The following is a 15,285-nucleotide window of genomic DNA, read 5'->3' as shown; positions in this document are numbered from 1 at the left end:
ACAAGGTATGCCTCCATGACTCCATTGCTTTTTGAAAGCTGCACTCCATCGAGCATTTTAAAAACCATTGTGCCTTTTCTAGGATCATAGAGAGACACAGCACAGAAACAGGATCGTCAGCACAGCAACAACACACTTGGACCACCAAGTACACATTTACACCAATCCTTTTTATTTTCTCTCCACATTCTCATCAACAAGGAGGTTGCACCGGCAGCGTGGGATCGGGTAGGACTGGGCGCCCTTGGAAGGTTGTTGTGGTGGGTGGGCTAGGATGGGTGGGACGGGCCGCATGGACCCCGGCCCTCGGCCGCAGCGCCACCTGGCGTGGACGCGGGCGCGGCAAGGCGCGGCGGCGGACGCGCTGACGTATCAACTACTGCGCGGTGACGTTCCTCTCCCGGCGCGGTGACGTATGCCCCCGGCGCGGTGACGCGAACCCGGCGGCGAGTGGTGGAGGCCGACGCGATGACGTTTTTTCACAAAATGCTGGAGTAACTCAGCAGGTCAGGCAGCATCTCGGGAGAGAAGGAATGGGTGACGTTTCGGGTCCAGACCCTTCTTCAGGGTCGTATACCCCCGGGGGTATACGCGATGACGTATACCCCCGGCGCGGCGACGTATACCCGGCGGCGGGGCGGCGAGGATCGGCAGAGGCGGACGCGATGACGTTGCTCCCAGCGCGGTGACGTATACCCCCGGCGCGGTGACCGGAACCCCCAGCGCGGTGACGTCACGACCGGCGGCGAGGCAGCGAGGATGGCGGAGGCAGACGGCGACCTGGACCTGGAGAATGAGGAGACGGAGCGGCCGGCGGAGAAGCCGCGCAAACATGACAGCGGCGCCGCCGACCTCGAGCGCGTCACCGACTATGCCGAGGAGAAGGAGATCCTCAGCTCCGACCTGGAGACGGTCGGTCCCGCGCGCGGCGGCGCTCGCTCATTCATTCACCCTCCCCCCCACCGCACACACTCCCTCATGTCCCCTCACTACCCCCCTCCCTCACCCCCCCCCCCCCTCACTCACTCCCTCACTCATGTCCACTCCCCCCTCATGTCCCCTCACTACCCCCCTCCCTCACCCCCCCCCCCCTCACTCACTCCCTCACTCATGTCCACTCCCCCCTCATGTCCCCTCACTACCCCCCTCCCTCACCCCCCCTCACTCACTCCCTCACTCATGTCCACTCCCCCCTCATGTCCACTCCCCCCTCATGTCCACTCACTACCCCCCTCCCTCACCCCCCCCCCCTCACTCACTCCCTCACCCCCCCCCCCCACTCACTCCCTCACCCCCCCCCACTCACTCCCTCACTCATGTCCACTCCCCCCTCATGTCCACTCACTACCCCCCTCCCTCACCCCCCCCCTCACTCACTCCCTCACCCCCCCTCCCCCACTCACTCCCTCACCCCCCCTCACTCACTCCCTCACTCATGTCCACTCCCCCCTCATGTCCCCTCACTACCCCCCTCCCTCACCCCCCCCCTCATTCACTCCCTCACTCATGTCCACTCCCCCCTCATGTCCCCTCACTACCCCCCTCCCTCACCCCCCCCTCACTCACTCCCTCACTCATGTCCACTCCCCCCTCATGTCCCCTCACTACCCCCCCTCACTCACTCATGTCCACTCACTCCCCTCCCTCACCCCCCCCCTCACTCACTCCCTCACTCATGTCCACTCCCCCCTCATGTCCACTCACTACCTCCCTCCCTCACCCCCCCCTCACTCACTCCCTCACTCATGTCCACTCCCCCCTCATGTCCACTCACTACCCCCCTCCCTCACCCCCCCCCTCACTCACTCCCTCACTCATGTCCACTCCCCCCTCATGTCCACTCACTACCCCCCTCCCTCACTCACTCATGTCCCCTCACCCCCCTCCCCTCCCTCACACACTCCCTCACTCACTCCCCCCCTCCCTCACACACTCATGTCCACTCCTCCCTCACCCCCCCCCCCCCGCTCACTCCCTCCCCCTCGGACACTCGCACCCGCGGGCACTCGCTCATTCATTCACCCCCCCTCCCTCACACACTCATGTCCACTCCCCCCTCACACTTACACACTCATGGCCACTCACTCACTCCCCCTCCATCTTCACTCACTCACTCCCTCACTCCTCCCCACTCACTCCGTCACTACCCCCTCCATCTTCACTCACTCCCTCACCCTCATGTCCCACTCACTCCCCCTCCATCTTCACACTCCCTCACTCCTCCTCCCTCACTACTCCTCCATCTTCACTCACTCTCCACTCATTCACCCTCACCCCATCCCACTCATTTCCCTCATCGTTCTTCCCCCTCACTACTCCCCTCGCTCCTTCACTGCCCCTTCCCTCTCCCTCATGTCCCACTCCCTCCCCACTCAATCTTCACCCACTCTCCCACTCAGTCAACCTCACACCCTCTCACTCCCTCCCCACTCACTCCCTAATGTCCCCTCACTCCCCCTTCACACTCACTTCGCTCATCCTCTTCACTCACTCCCTCCTCCTACACACCCCACTCCCTCCCCCACTCACTCATCCTCTCTCCCTCACATTCCAACTCCCTCATCTCCCCTCACTCACTCTCACTCATCCCCTCCTCTCTCTGTCTCCCTCTCTCACTCCCTTCATTATTCCATCCCTCCCTCTCCCCCACCACCTCTTCCCTTCTCTTTCTCCCTGCCCCCTCCCTCACCTCCACCCCCTTCTCTCCTGCTTTTGCTCCCCTTTCCATCCCCCTCCCCGTGCCTCTCTTGGGTAAAGTGATGGGTTTGGGACAGGGTGAGGGGAGGGGAAGTACTGAACCTGTGACAGCCCGGTGGGATGTGGGCCTTATTTTGATTCACTGATTGCAGGTTATGATCTGTTTGTTTTTTTCTCTCTCCCCAGGCAATGTCCGTGATTGGAGACAGGAGATCCCGGGAACAGAAAGCCAAACAGGAAAGGTGGGCATCTCTGGTTGAGCCCGACTTGTGCGCCGGCAACTCACACTGATCACAGGCTCGCGCGGAAAGGGCAACAGAATGCAGGTCCTAGCTTGGACACCATTCCCAGAGTGCACCCTCTGTGTTCTTCAACCCTGTCCCAGGCACCAGGTCCCCACCCCTCACCATTCTGCCCTCACATGGCCCACTGCTTCAAACAAAAACAGCATGGTGCTTCAGTTTAAAGACACCACATGGAAACAGGCCCTTTGCCCCACCAGCGTCCACATCGGAAGGGTCACCTATTCCTTATCTCCAGAGGTGCTGCCTGACCCGCTGAGATACCAGCACGGTGGCGCAGCGGTAGAGTTGCTGCCTTACAGCGAATGCAGTACCGGAGACTCGGGTTCGATCCTGACTACGGGCGCCGTCTGTGTGGAGTTTGTACGTTCTCCCCGCGACCTGCGTGGGTTTACTCCGAGATCTTCGGTTTCCTCCCACACTCCAAAGACGTACAGGTATGTAGGTTAATTGGCTGGGCAAATGTAAAAAAAAATTGTCCCTAGTGTGTGTAGGATAGTGTTAATGTGCGGGGATCGCTGGGCGGCGCGGACCCGGTGGGCCGAAGGGCCTGTTTCTGCACTGTATTTCTAAATCTAAAAAAGAATCCCACTTTCACATCCACTCCCTGCCCACCAGGGGCGATTAACCCACAAACCTGCACGCCCGGGCGATGTGGGAGGAAGCCGGAGCACCCGGAAGAAACCCACGTGGTCACAGGGAGAACGTGCAAATTCTGCACAGATGGCATGCGAGGTCAGGAATGAGCCCGGTCTCTGGCACTGTGAGGCAGCAGCTCTACCTGCTGGACATTGTGCTGTTGGCATTGTGCATCTGTCTCTCCCCAGCTGTATTACTTCTAACTCCAAGATTCTTTATCCTCACTTTAGACTTCTGCCATTCAATCCCTCTGATTTGCAGTTAGTTCTTTTTTGTTAGGATCAGAATTAGGCCATTCGGCTCATCGAGTCTACTCGACAATGCAAATGTGACTGATCGAACTCTCCCTCCAAACCCCATTCTCCTGCCTTCTTCCCCCCCGACACCCGTACTAATCAAGAATCTATCTCTACCATAAAAATATCCATTGACTTGGCCTCCACAGCCTTCTGTGGCAATGAATTCCATAGATTCCCATCCTCTGGCTTCTTCTGAATCCGTACATTTCCTCCACTTCGCTGTCGGTGAAACTACTGCAGCTTATTGTGACCCTGACCTTGAACTCATTCCATCTCACCTGCACACCCCACACTCCCTGGTGCATTCCAAGCACCCCAGCATGTAGCCGCCGCTTCCCTCTCCCCATGGCCACTGTTCCCAGTCTCTCCCTCCCCGCTCCACCTCCGCCTCCCCCATAGCTCGGGTCGTGACTGCGGGTCAAAGCTCGCTGTGGCAGGAAAGCTTAACGAGCTGCTGAGGAACCGCCAATGATTGTTCCCTCCTTGATCTGCAGGGAGAAGGAGCTGGCAAAAGTGATCATCAAGAAGGAAGACGTGGAACTCATAGTAAGTGTAGATGGGACATGTAGGTCGGCGCGGGCAAGTTGGGCCGAAGCTCCGGTTTCCATGCTCCAATGTTGGGGGAGTCCAGAACCAGGGGCCACAGTTTAAGAATAAGGGGTAGGCCATTTCAAACGGAGATGAGGAAAAACTTTTTCAGTCAGAGAGTTGTGAATCTGTGGAATTCTCTGCCTCAGAAGGCAGTGGAGGCCAATTCTCTGAATGCATTCAAGAGAGAGCTAGATAGAGCTCTTAAGGATAGCGGAGTCGGGGGGTATGGGGAGGAGGCAGGAACGGGGTACTGTGAGAATGATCAGCCATGATCACATTGAATGGTGGTGCTGGCTCGAAGGGCCGAATGGCCTACTCCTGCAGCTATTGTCTATGACTCTTGGCAAGTTGTTCAACGTTCCCAAGTCTCGGGTCCAACTGCTTGTTGCACAGATGTTTTCCCCTTGGTCCTGCATGGTGCCTCCTGTTTGGGCAGATGTGCCTCGAGTCTCCATCCAGCAAGAGTCAGTGAGCTGAGTTGATGTAGCTCCTTCTGTTCCCCTTACCTTTAGTCCACTGTTGGAGGCTGTGCCTTAAAATGTCCTGGTTCCATAATCTAGAATCCCCACCCTGCCCCTCCCTCTCCATAAAACCTAACATTTTGCCCACGTTTTCGCTCATCTGTCCTTCCTTGGCTTGGCGTAAAATTATTTTGTGATTTTTAACCTTCTCCTAAGATAAAACTTTTATCAATAAAAGTAAAGGGGAGTGGGGGGAATATTTATTAATTAAAAAAATGAACTCCAGCGTAAGAAGTCATCTGGTTCCCAGGACGACAGAGGATGGCACAGTGGGGATTGTCACCACCTGTGACACTGCGGCAAAATTTAGCCCTCACATTCCTCCTGTTGAGGCCCGGGAAGGATTACGTGGCGACTGGATCACCCTGAATGGTTAACTCCCGCGTATGTACGCTGCCATCTTAAGTGTATGCACGCTTGCGTCCCCGCCGACTAGGAGCGTCACGGCTCAGTCACTGAAAGGAAGCATGCAGGTACAGCAGGCAGTGAAGAAAGCCAATGGAATGTTGGCCTTCATAACAAGAGGAGTTGAGTATAGGAGCAAAGAGGTCCTTCTGCAGTTGTACAGGGCCCTAGTGAGACCGCACCTGGAGTACTGTGTGCAGTTTTGGTCTCCAAATTTGAGGAAGGATATTCTTGCTATTGAGGGCGTGCAGTGTAGGTTTACTAGGTTAATTCCCGGAATGGCGGGACTGTCATATGTTGAAAGACTGGAGCGACTAGGATGGAATTTAGAAAATGAGAGGGGATCTTATCGAAACATATAAGATTATTAAGGGGTTGGACACGTTAGAGGCTGGAAACATGTTCCCAATGTTGGGGGAGTCCAGAACCAGGGGCCACAGTTTAAGAATAAGGGGTAGGCCATTTAGAACGGAGATGAGGAAAAACTTTTTCAGTCAGAGAGTTGTGAATCTGTGGAATTCTCTGCCTCAGAAGGCAGTGGAGGCCAATTCTCTGAATGCATTCAAGAGAGAGCTAGATAGAGCTCTTAAGGATAACGGAGTCGGGGTATGGGGAGAAAGCAGGGACGGGGTACTGATTGTGGATGATCAGCCATGATCACATTGAATGGTGGTGCTGGCTCGAAGGGCCGAATGGCCTCCTCCTGCACCTATTGGCTGCACACGTGCACGGTAGATTGGGAACACCGTTTGATCAGAGGACTGTGCGTTAGGCTGCAGCCATTTTCACGTAATTTAGGGTGATGTACAATGGTCGAGGTTAGTTAGTAAATCACTGTTTGATCACTTACTCCGCTGCACATAACAGCAACCAGAAACCCGACTGCACTCGAGTTGGTTTTGTGAGCTTCTGTTCAGCAGCTCCTCAGGTGCACACTTCCCAACTTCTGTAACGTTTAATTAGTGCTTGAGCAAGGTTGGGCATTACAAGCAGTGGGGGGCAGTCTTTGTTTAAGATGTTGCCCTTTTCAGTGCAGTGTTGAGCTGGAGTTCTTAAAACGCTGAGATTACATCAGAGAGAGAACTGGAATATTGAGGGTTGAGGGGAGACTTGCATAGAAACATAGAAAATGGGTGCAGGAGGAGGCCATTTGGCCCTTCGAGCCAGCACCGCCATTCACTGTGATCATGGCTGATCATCCACAATCAGTAACCCGTGCCTGCCTTCTCCCCATATCCCTTGATTCCACTAACAGGTAGAGCTCTATTTCACTCTCTTTTAAATTCGTACTTGATAGACGTATATAAATTATGAGTGGCGTAGATACGGTAAACAGTCAGAACCTTCTTCCCCAGGGTGGAAATCTAAGGGGCAGAGATTAATGGAGGTGTGTTGGGCAAGTTTTTTACGTGGAGAATGGTGCCTGGAATACATTGCTGAGGGTGGTGGTGGAGGTAGATACAATAGTGAGGTTTAAGAATTTTGTAGAGGGTGACGTGGAAGTACAGTGAATAGAGGGATTTGGATTATGCACAGGCAGGTGAGATCAGTTTAACTGCCCATCATGTTCGGCACAGACACGGTGGGCCGAAGGGCCTGTTCCTGTGCTGTGGTCTCTATGTTCTGGAGCCAGTTGGTGAGTTGCCATTGCTCCCAGTCCCAGCGGTGGCTTCAGCAACACTGCAGTTGTTGAGTGCATCACCACGCATTCAGGATAGACACAAAATGCTGGAGTAACTCAGCGGAGCAGGCAGCATCTCTGGAGAGAACAGCACGGTGGCGCAGCGGTAGAGTTGCTGCCTGATAGCAAATGCAGCGTCGGAGACCCGGGTTCCATCCCGACTACGGGTGCCGTCTGTACGGAGTTTGTACGTTCTCCCCGTGACCTGCGTGGGTTTTCTCTGAGATCTTCGGTTTCCTCCCACACTCCAAAGACGTACATGTATGTAGGTTAATTGGCTGGGTAAATGTAAAAATTGTCCCTAATGGGTATAGGATAGTGTTAATGTGCGGGGATCGCTGGTCGGCGCGGACCCGGTGGGCCGAAAGTTGCCTGTTTCAGCGCTGTATCTCTAAACTAAACTAAACCTCATATTTTGTTTGGGTAGCTTATAGACAATAGACAATAGGTGCAGGAGGAGGCCATTCGGCCTTTCGAGCCAGCACCGCCATTCAATGTGATCATGGCTGATCATTCTCAATCAGTACCCCATTCCTGCCTTCTCCCCATACCCCGTGACTCCGCTATCCTTAAGAGCTCTATCTAGCTCTCTCTTGAATGCATTCAGAGAATTGGCCTCCACTGCCTTCTGAGGCAGAGAATTCCACAGATTTACAACTCTGACTGAAAAAGTTTTTCCTCATCTCAGTTCTAAATGGCCTACCCCTTATTCTTAAACTGTGGCGCCTTGTTCTGGACTCCCCCAACATTGGGAACATGTTTCCTGCCTCTAACGTGTCCGACCCCTTAATAATCTTATACGTTTCGATAAGATCTCCTCTCATCCTTCTAAATTCCAGTGTACACAAGCCTAGTCGCTCCAGTCTTTCAACATATGACAGTCCCGCCATTCCGGGAATGAACCTAGTAAACCTATGCTGCACACCCTTAATAGCAAGAATATCCGTCCTCAAATTTGGAGACCAAAACTGCACAGAGTACTCCAGGTGTGGTCTCACTAGGGCCCTGTACAACTGCAGGACCTCTTTGCTCCTAAACTCAACTCCTCTTGTTATAAAGGCCAACATTCCATTGGCTTTCTTCACTGCCTGCTGTACCTGCATGCTTCCCCAGTGGTATGAACATTGACTTCTCTAACTTCAAGTAGCCCTTGCTTTCCCCCTCTCTCTCCATCCCCTCCCCTTCCCAGTTCTCCCTCCAGTCTGACTGTCTCCGACTACATTTTATCTCTGTACCGCCCCTCCCCTGACACCAGCCTGAAGAAGGGTCTCGACCCGAAACGTCCCCCATTCCTCCTCTCCAGCAGGCTGCCTATCCCACTGAGTTTCTCCAGCACTTTGTGTCTTTCCTCGATTTAACCCAGCATCTCCAGTTCTTCCCTCCGCGCGTGGCATTCAGGGTCCCCTCCGGCTCGTTGCTTTGCACCGTGTTACTGTGAATTGATGAGGGCACGAGACAAACCTGGGAACCATTTTGGCATTTCTCTGGCAGATGAACGAGATGGAGATCACTCGGAATGCGGCCGAACGCAGCCTGCGGGAGCACCTGGGGAACGTTGTCGAGGCCTTGATCGCCCTCACGGACTGAGGCCACGGGAGCGGCGCCTACCTCTGCCTCTGCCCCGGACGAGCGTGGGCGGCTGAGGAGGGTTGAACGGACTGGAACACGGCATGAGCAGAGTGGGGGCCGCAGGGCAGGTCCAGCTGTTTCAACGCTGTGCCCTGCTGGGTGACAGGATCAGGGGGGGGTTCCTGTCAGATGGTGCTCTGTGCAGCTACTGCTTGTCACCCACTGCTGAATCCTGAAGAAAGGCATCGCCTTCCAGATGGGAAAGGTCAAAAAATACTTCAAACCTGAACTAATAAATCACCAACTCGCTCTGAAGCATGTCTTGGCCGTGTCACTGTGTGGGGACAAATGTTTCTGAGCCTACACTGATAGCCGTAGATAAGGCAGACAGTCGGAATGTTTTTCCCAGCATGGATCATGGAAATACTGGAGGGTTTAGCTTTAGGGTGAGAGGGGCAAAGTTTAAAGGAGACTCGACCAAGTGGACCCTTTGGGCCCAAACCTCTCCTGCATTGGTGCAACACCCTCTCCTCCCCCACTCCTCTCTTCCACCGCCCTTCCTACTCTTCCCTTTCCCCTCAACCCCCCACTCCATTCTCCCTTTATCCCCCTTTCTCTTCCCCCTCCCTCTTTGCCCCTCCCTCTCCCCCACTCCATCCCCCTCAACTCCCCGTATCCTCCTCCCTCCCCCCCCCCTCCCTAGGAGATAGATTTAAACTTTAAAATGTGAATAATTTAAAAAATATAACACCGATTTCAATGAAACTTCTTCCATTAGCACCAAAGGGACGACGTGGGCCTAAAATTGTCCCAGCATGGATGACGGTGAATAAGGTGGGCCTCAAATTGTCGCGCTATCGTGTACCGTTTTGGTTGTAGTTCAGGAACAAACAAACGAGAGTTTTAATATATAGACGTACGGGGCAAGCTTTGTTACCCAAAGGTGGCGGGTGCCTGGAACGTGCTGCCGAAGATGGTGGTGGAGGCAGATACGATAGTGGCATCTGAAAGACCTCTGGGTGGGCATGTGGATATACAGGGAACGGAGAGATATGGATTATGTGCGGGCGAATAAGAATTGGTCTTGGCAACATGTTTGGCACAGGTTTTTTCACACAAAGGGTGGTGGGCGCCTGGAACATGCTGGAACATGGTGGTTGAGGCAGGTAGGATAGCGGCATTTACTTGACTTTGGAATGGGGTCGTGGATATGGAGGGATGCAGATCACGTGCAGGCAGACGAAGTAGTCTTCACATCGTGTCGGAACAGACATTGTGAGCCGAGGGGCCTGTTTCTGGGATGTACTGTTCTATGTTCGACTGTGGGGAATAAATTACCTGGGCAGAATCCTGGGAGTCTGAAGAAGGGTTCTGACCCGAAACGTCACCCGTTCCTTTTTCTCCAGAGATGCTGTCTGTCCCGCTGAGTTGCTCCGGCTTTTAGTGTCTACGGTTCAAACCAGCATCTGCGGTTCCTTCCAACTGGTATCGCTTGGTTGTAATTTGTCTGTCAGCTGGAGTCCGTCAAGCTTGCTTGATGTCTGGATTCCCATGGGGAACGTTTAGAACCTGTTGGTAGCTCTGGATGTGGATGAAATTCCCCATGTTTCTTCACTTGCTCCCTGCAGCTTGGAACGACAAACACGAGAAATAGCCACAACCCAATGATGTCGGGTTTGTAGTTCAGTATTGTCTCTTATTGTCCCGTGTACCAAAGGTAGAGTGAAAGGTTATTTGTTGCACACTATCTCATCAGAGAAAAGACTACACAGTTACAATCAGACCACTCACAGTGTACAATTAAAGGATAAAGGGTACAACATTTAGTTTTAGTTTAGAGATTTAGCGCGGAAACAGGCCCTTTCGGCCCACCGGGTCCGCGCCGACCAGCGATCCCCGCACACTAACACTATCCTACACCCACTACGGCCAATTTTTATATTTACCAAGCCAATTAACCTACAAATCCGTACGTCTTTGGAGTGTGGGAGGAAACCGAAGATCTTGGAGAAAATGCACGCAGGTCACGGGGAGAACGTACAAACTCCGTACAGACAGCACCCGTAGTCTGGATTGAACCCGGGTCTCCGGCGCTGCATTCGCTGTAAGGCAGCAACTCTACCGCTGCACCACCGTGCTGCCCCTGATCTTAGTATAAGTTGAAGTCTGATTAAAGATAGTTCAAAGGTCTGGACCCTCTCGAACGCCAGCACAGCCTTCTACAGATATGGGCAACTAAACTGCTCACAATACTTCAAATGTATTCTGACCAGCGCCTTCTAAAGGCTCAGCATTGTACCCCTGTTTTTATTACTCTAGTCCTCTCGAAATAAATGCTAGCATTGCATTTGCCTTCCTTACTACTGATTCAGCTTGCAAATTGACCTTTTGGGAATCTTGCACCAGCACTCCCAAGTCCCTTTGCATCCCGGATTTCTGAATCCTCTCCCCATTAAAAAAAAATAGTCTATGCCTTTATTCCTACGACCAAAATGCTTGACTCCACACTTTGCTACGCTGTATTCAATCTGCCACTTCTCTGCTCACTCTCCCAACCTGTCCAAGTCCTCCTGCAGAGTCCCTGCTTTCCCTACACTACCTGCCCCGGATCTGCCTATCTTTGGAGATAGTGGGATAACATAGAACTACTGTGAGTGGATGATTGATGGTTAGCGTGGACTCGGTGAGCCGAAGGTCCCATTTCCATGCTGTATCTTTCAATCAATTAACTCAAATCGATCAAAGAACTGCAGACCTCCCAACTCTTCCGAATTTGGCGGAAAGTTTCCGCTTTCTTATTTCATTTCTGCCATTCCGATTTCGCCTCACATTTTTCCGCAAAACAGTCGGTAATTGCAATTGTAGTGTAAGAAAATAACCGCAGATGCTGGTACAAATCGAAGGTATTTATTTCACAAAATTGCTGGAGTAACTCAGCAGGTCAGGCAGCATCTCAGGAGAGAAGGAAATGGGTGACGTTTCGGGTCGAGACCCTTCTTCAGACTGATGTCAGGGGGGGCTGGACAAAAGAAGGATATAGGTGGAGACAGGAAGATAGAGGGAGAACTGGGAAGGGGGAGGGGAAGAGAGGGACAGAGGAACTATCTAAAGTTGGAGAAGTCAATGTTCATACCACTGGGCTGCAAGCTGCCCAAGCGAAATATGAGGTGCTGTTCCTCCAATTTGCGGTGGGCCTCACTATGGCACTGGAGGAGGCCCACGACAGAAAGGTCAGACTGGGAATGGGAGGGGGAGTTGAAGTGCTCAGCCACCGGGAGATCAGGTTGGTTAAGGCGGACTGAGCGAAGGTGTTGAGCGAAACGATCGCCGAGCCTGCGTTTGGTTTCGCCGATGTAAAGAAGTTGACATCTGGAGCAGCGGATACAATAGATGAGGTTGGAGGAGGTGCAGGTGAACCTCTGTCTCACCTGGAAAGACTGTTTGGGTCCTTGGATGGAGTTGAGGGGGGAGGTAAAGGGACAGGTGTTGCATCTCCTGCGGTTGCAGGGGAAAGTTCCCGGGGATGGGGAGGTTTGGGTAGGAAGGGACGAGTGGACCAGGGAGTTACGGAGGGAACGGTCGCTGCGGAACGCAGAAAGGGGAGGGGATGGGAAGATGTGGCCAGTGGTGGGGTCCCGTTGTAGGTGACGGAAATGTTGGAGGATAATTTGTTGGATACGCCAGTAATTGCAATTTGTCGATTCGGCCGCTGGAGGTCGCGAGGGATTCCACGAGAAATCCCCCCTCTCCCTGGAAGTCACCCCGAAAATGTGGCACCTAGGCTGGGCAAGGCAGCCAATCTCGACCTCATCGGGACTTCCATGGCCGATCGGTGGGTTGAATTTGCAACCTGTGGCCGGGGCTCTGGAACTCCAGCCCAGCTGGAGCCAGCACATCCATCCCCATAGCCGACTTCCTTGGCCTGCTGGATAAACCAGCAAAGCTCTGGAACCAAGAGTGCCAGAAAATCAGTGGTGGAACTGTAATGAGTAAATATTAAATTTAAGTGCAAGATTATATAACTATATTAATTAATTAAGACGGGGATAAAATATTAAAACACAGCAGAAAAGCCAATTGCCACCTTTTTGGGCTGATTATCAATTAATGTGCGAATTTGCTTCAACAAGTACTTCCGTGTGCTTAGTCGAGTCGCATGTATCATAACTTAGTCATACATTTTATGATCATTGTTCTTTTAGTCATTAGTCAATACCAAGAGAATTGGGATGTGTAAGGAAAAAGCAAAATGGAAAAAACAAAAACAAAAAAAATCTTCGTATCTCTGTTCAATATCCTTTCTATAAATAGCAGAATATACTCATGATAGGCTTGACATTGTACATGTAGTTCAAGAACTACAGACTGTTGGAAATAATAGTCGTTTTTCACACGTGAATGTAGCGCAACGCGTACGCGCATTTGGCGTGCATACATTTATTTTCGCTGAAAAGTTGCACTACGCGCCATATTATGAATTTTGAGGTAAAATTCTGAATTTTGGCCATCAAAATTATGAATTTGTAAAAATCAAACGTTGGGAGGTCTGGAACTGAACATGGTGGTTCAAATCGAAGACCCGAAATGTCGCCCATTCCTTCTCTCCAGAGAGGCAGCCTGTCCCGCTGAGTTACGCCAGCATTTTGTGTCTTAATCAATCAATGTCCAAAACAATGTTGAGTTGGGAATATGGGGGTGAGCTGTTGTAACAGCCTGTTATCGCCTTGTCCGGCAGAAGACGGAACGACGATCAAAATGGTAGGCCATTTAGAACGGAGATGAGGAAAAACTTTTTCAGTCAGAGCGGCACGGTAGCGCAGCGGTAGAGTTGCTGCTTTACAGCGAATGCAGCGCCGGAGACTCAGGTTCGATCCTGACTACGGGTACTGCACTGTAAGGGGTTTGTACGTTCTCCCCGTGACCTGCGTGGGATTTCTCCGAGATCTTCGGTTTCCTCCCACACTCCAAAGACGTACAGGTATGTAGGTTAATTGGCTGGGTAAATGTAAAAATTGTCCTAGTGGGTGTAGGATAGTGTTAATGTACGGGGATCACTGGGCGGCACGAACTTGGTGGGCTGAAAAGGCCTGTTCCGGCTGTATATATATGATATGATATGATATAGAGTGGTGAAGGTGTGAATTCTCTGCCTCAGAAGGCAGTGGAGGCCAGTTCGTTGGATGCTTTCAAGAGAGAGCTGGATAGAGCTCTTAAGGATAGCGGAGTGAGGGGGTATGGGAGAAGGCAGGAACGGGGTACTGATTGAGAGTGATCAGCCATGATCGCATTGAATGGCGGTGCTGGCTCGAAGGGCTGAATGGCCTCCTCCTGCACCTATTGTCTATTGTCTACCTCCCCAATAGACCTTGTGGCGAATGCTTTAAAACCTCAAACGTCACCTCTCTGACCCAGAGATGGAAGCAAACAAGACGCCAGATCCCTCCGCTCTGCGGGTCAGAGAGTGAGGTTTGAGGTTTTAAAGCATTCACTACAAGGTCTATTTTCATCCGTTAAGATGGCATAAGCCGGGATTTGGCGGATAATCACTTGTTAATGCAGGTTTGACATTCCGTGCGGGAGATCAGAATCTGCAGACATCACAGAAAACCGTCGGGCAACAGGACCCGACCCTCTGGCGGGGAGCGGGGGCCTGGAGTGGTGAGGGGAGGGCGTGATTCCTACGGTCCCGGACTCTCGATGCAGCATGGTGCTGGGACTCCCCGAGCTGTTCCACCCACCGACAGGGAGCTGGGGGCCTGGTCAGCAGCTTTGGACCTGTGGAACCGTGACCTTGGAACCGGAGTGGAACGATGTGTGACCGCAGTCTGAGAGCCCAGGTAGGAGTATGGGGGGGGGGGGGGGGGGGGGAGTGGGGGGAGGGTGTGTTGGTGGTGTGACCAGCAAGGGGAGAGGGAGTGGGTGGGGGAGGAGGGAGGGAGTGGGTGGGGGTGAGTGTTGGTGGTATGAACAGCAAGGGGAGAGGGGGTGGGGGTGGGGGTGAGGGAGGGAGTGGGTGGGGGTGAGAGGGTGGGGGTGAGAGGGTGGTGAGCTTTCTGCAGATGGGTTAAAGGGAGGTGCGATGGGTTGAAGGGGTTGAGTAGGGGGGTGGGATGTGTTGAGAGGTGGGGGTGGGATGGGTTGAGGGGGGGGGTGGGTTAGGTTGAGTGGGGAGGTGGGTTGAGGGGGGGTGGGATGGATTGAGGGGGTGGGTGGGATGGATTGAGGGGGGGGGTGGGATGGGTTGAGTAGGGGGGTGAGGGGTCGATGGCCGTTCTCCCCCCTCCCTCACGGTCCTTCTCTCCGCCCCTTGGTCAGATCTGCTGCTGCTGTGGCCCGGCCCCTTGCTCGCTCTGCTGCCCGTTCCTCCCGGGGATTAAGGTGTCGTCGGGCACCCGGCTCATGTACACCCTCTACCACGTCGCCAGCTCCACCGGCTGCTGTCTGCTCATGTCCCGGACCGTCGCTGAGTCAGTGCGGGAGCGAGTGAGTACAACATGCCCCCACTGGAGCCCACAGCATCACCCTGGCCACCTTCTGCTCCCACCCCCTCCCCTCCTCTCTACCCCCCTCTCTCCTCTCTC

General features: G+C 53.2%; 1 protein-coding gene across 1 annotated transcript; it reads left to right on the top strand.

Annotated features, from left to right (window-relative positions):
- The first annotated feature begins 698 nt into the window (after nucleotides 1-698).
- hypk (huntingtin interacting protein K) lies at nucleotides 699-9,022 on the top strand. Its single transcript, XM_078429848.1, has 4 exons — nucleotides 699-912; nucleotides 2,884-2,939; nucleotides 4,432-4,483; nucleotides 8,627-9,022. Exons 1-4 carry the CDS (start codon nucleotides 760-762, stop codon nucleotides 8,720-8,722), a joined length of 357 nt encoding a protein of 118 aa, XP_078285974.1. The 5' UTR covers nucleotides 699-759; the 3' UTR covers nucleotides 8,723-9,022.
- Nucleotides 9,023-15,285: the final 6,263 nt, after the last annotated feature.

The sequence above is a fragment of the Rhinoraja longicauda genome, chromosome 38 (genome assembly GCF_053455715.1).
Source record: "Rhinoraja longicauda isolate Sanriku21f chromosome 38, sRhiLon1.1, whole genome shotgun sequence".
NCBI classification, from domain to species: Eukaryota; Metazoa; Chordata; class Chondrichthyes; order Rajiformes; family Arhynchobatidae; genus Rhinoraja; species Rhinoraja longicauda.
The sequence above is the reverse complement of the archived record's forward strand: the minus strand, read 5'-3'. Positions and strand labels throughout refer to the sequence as shown.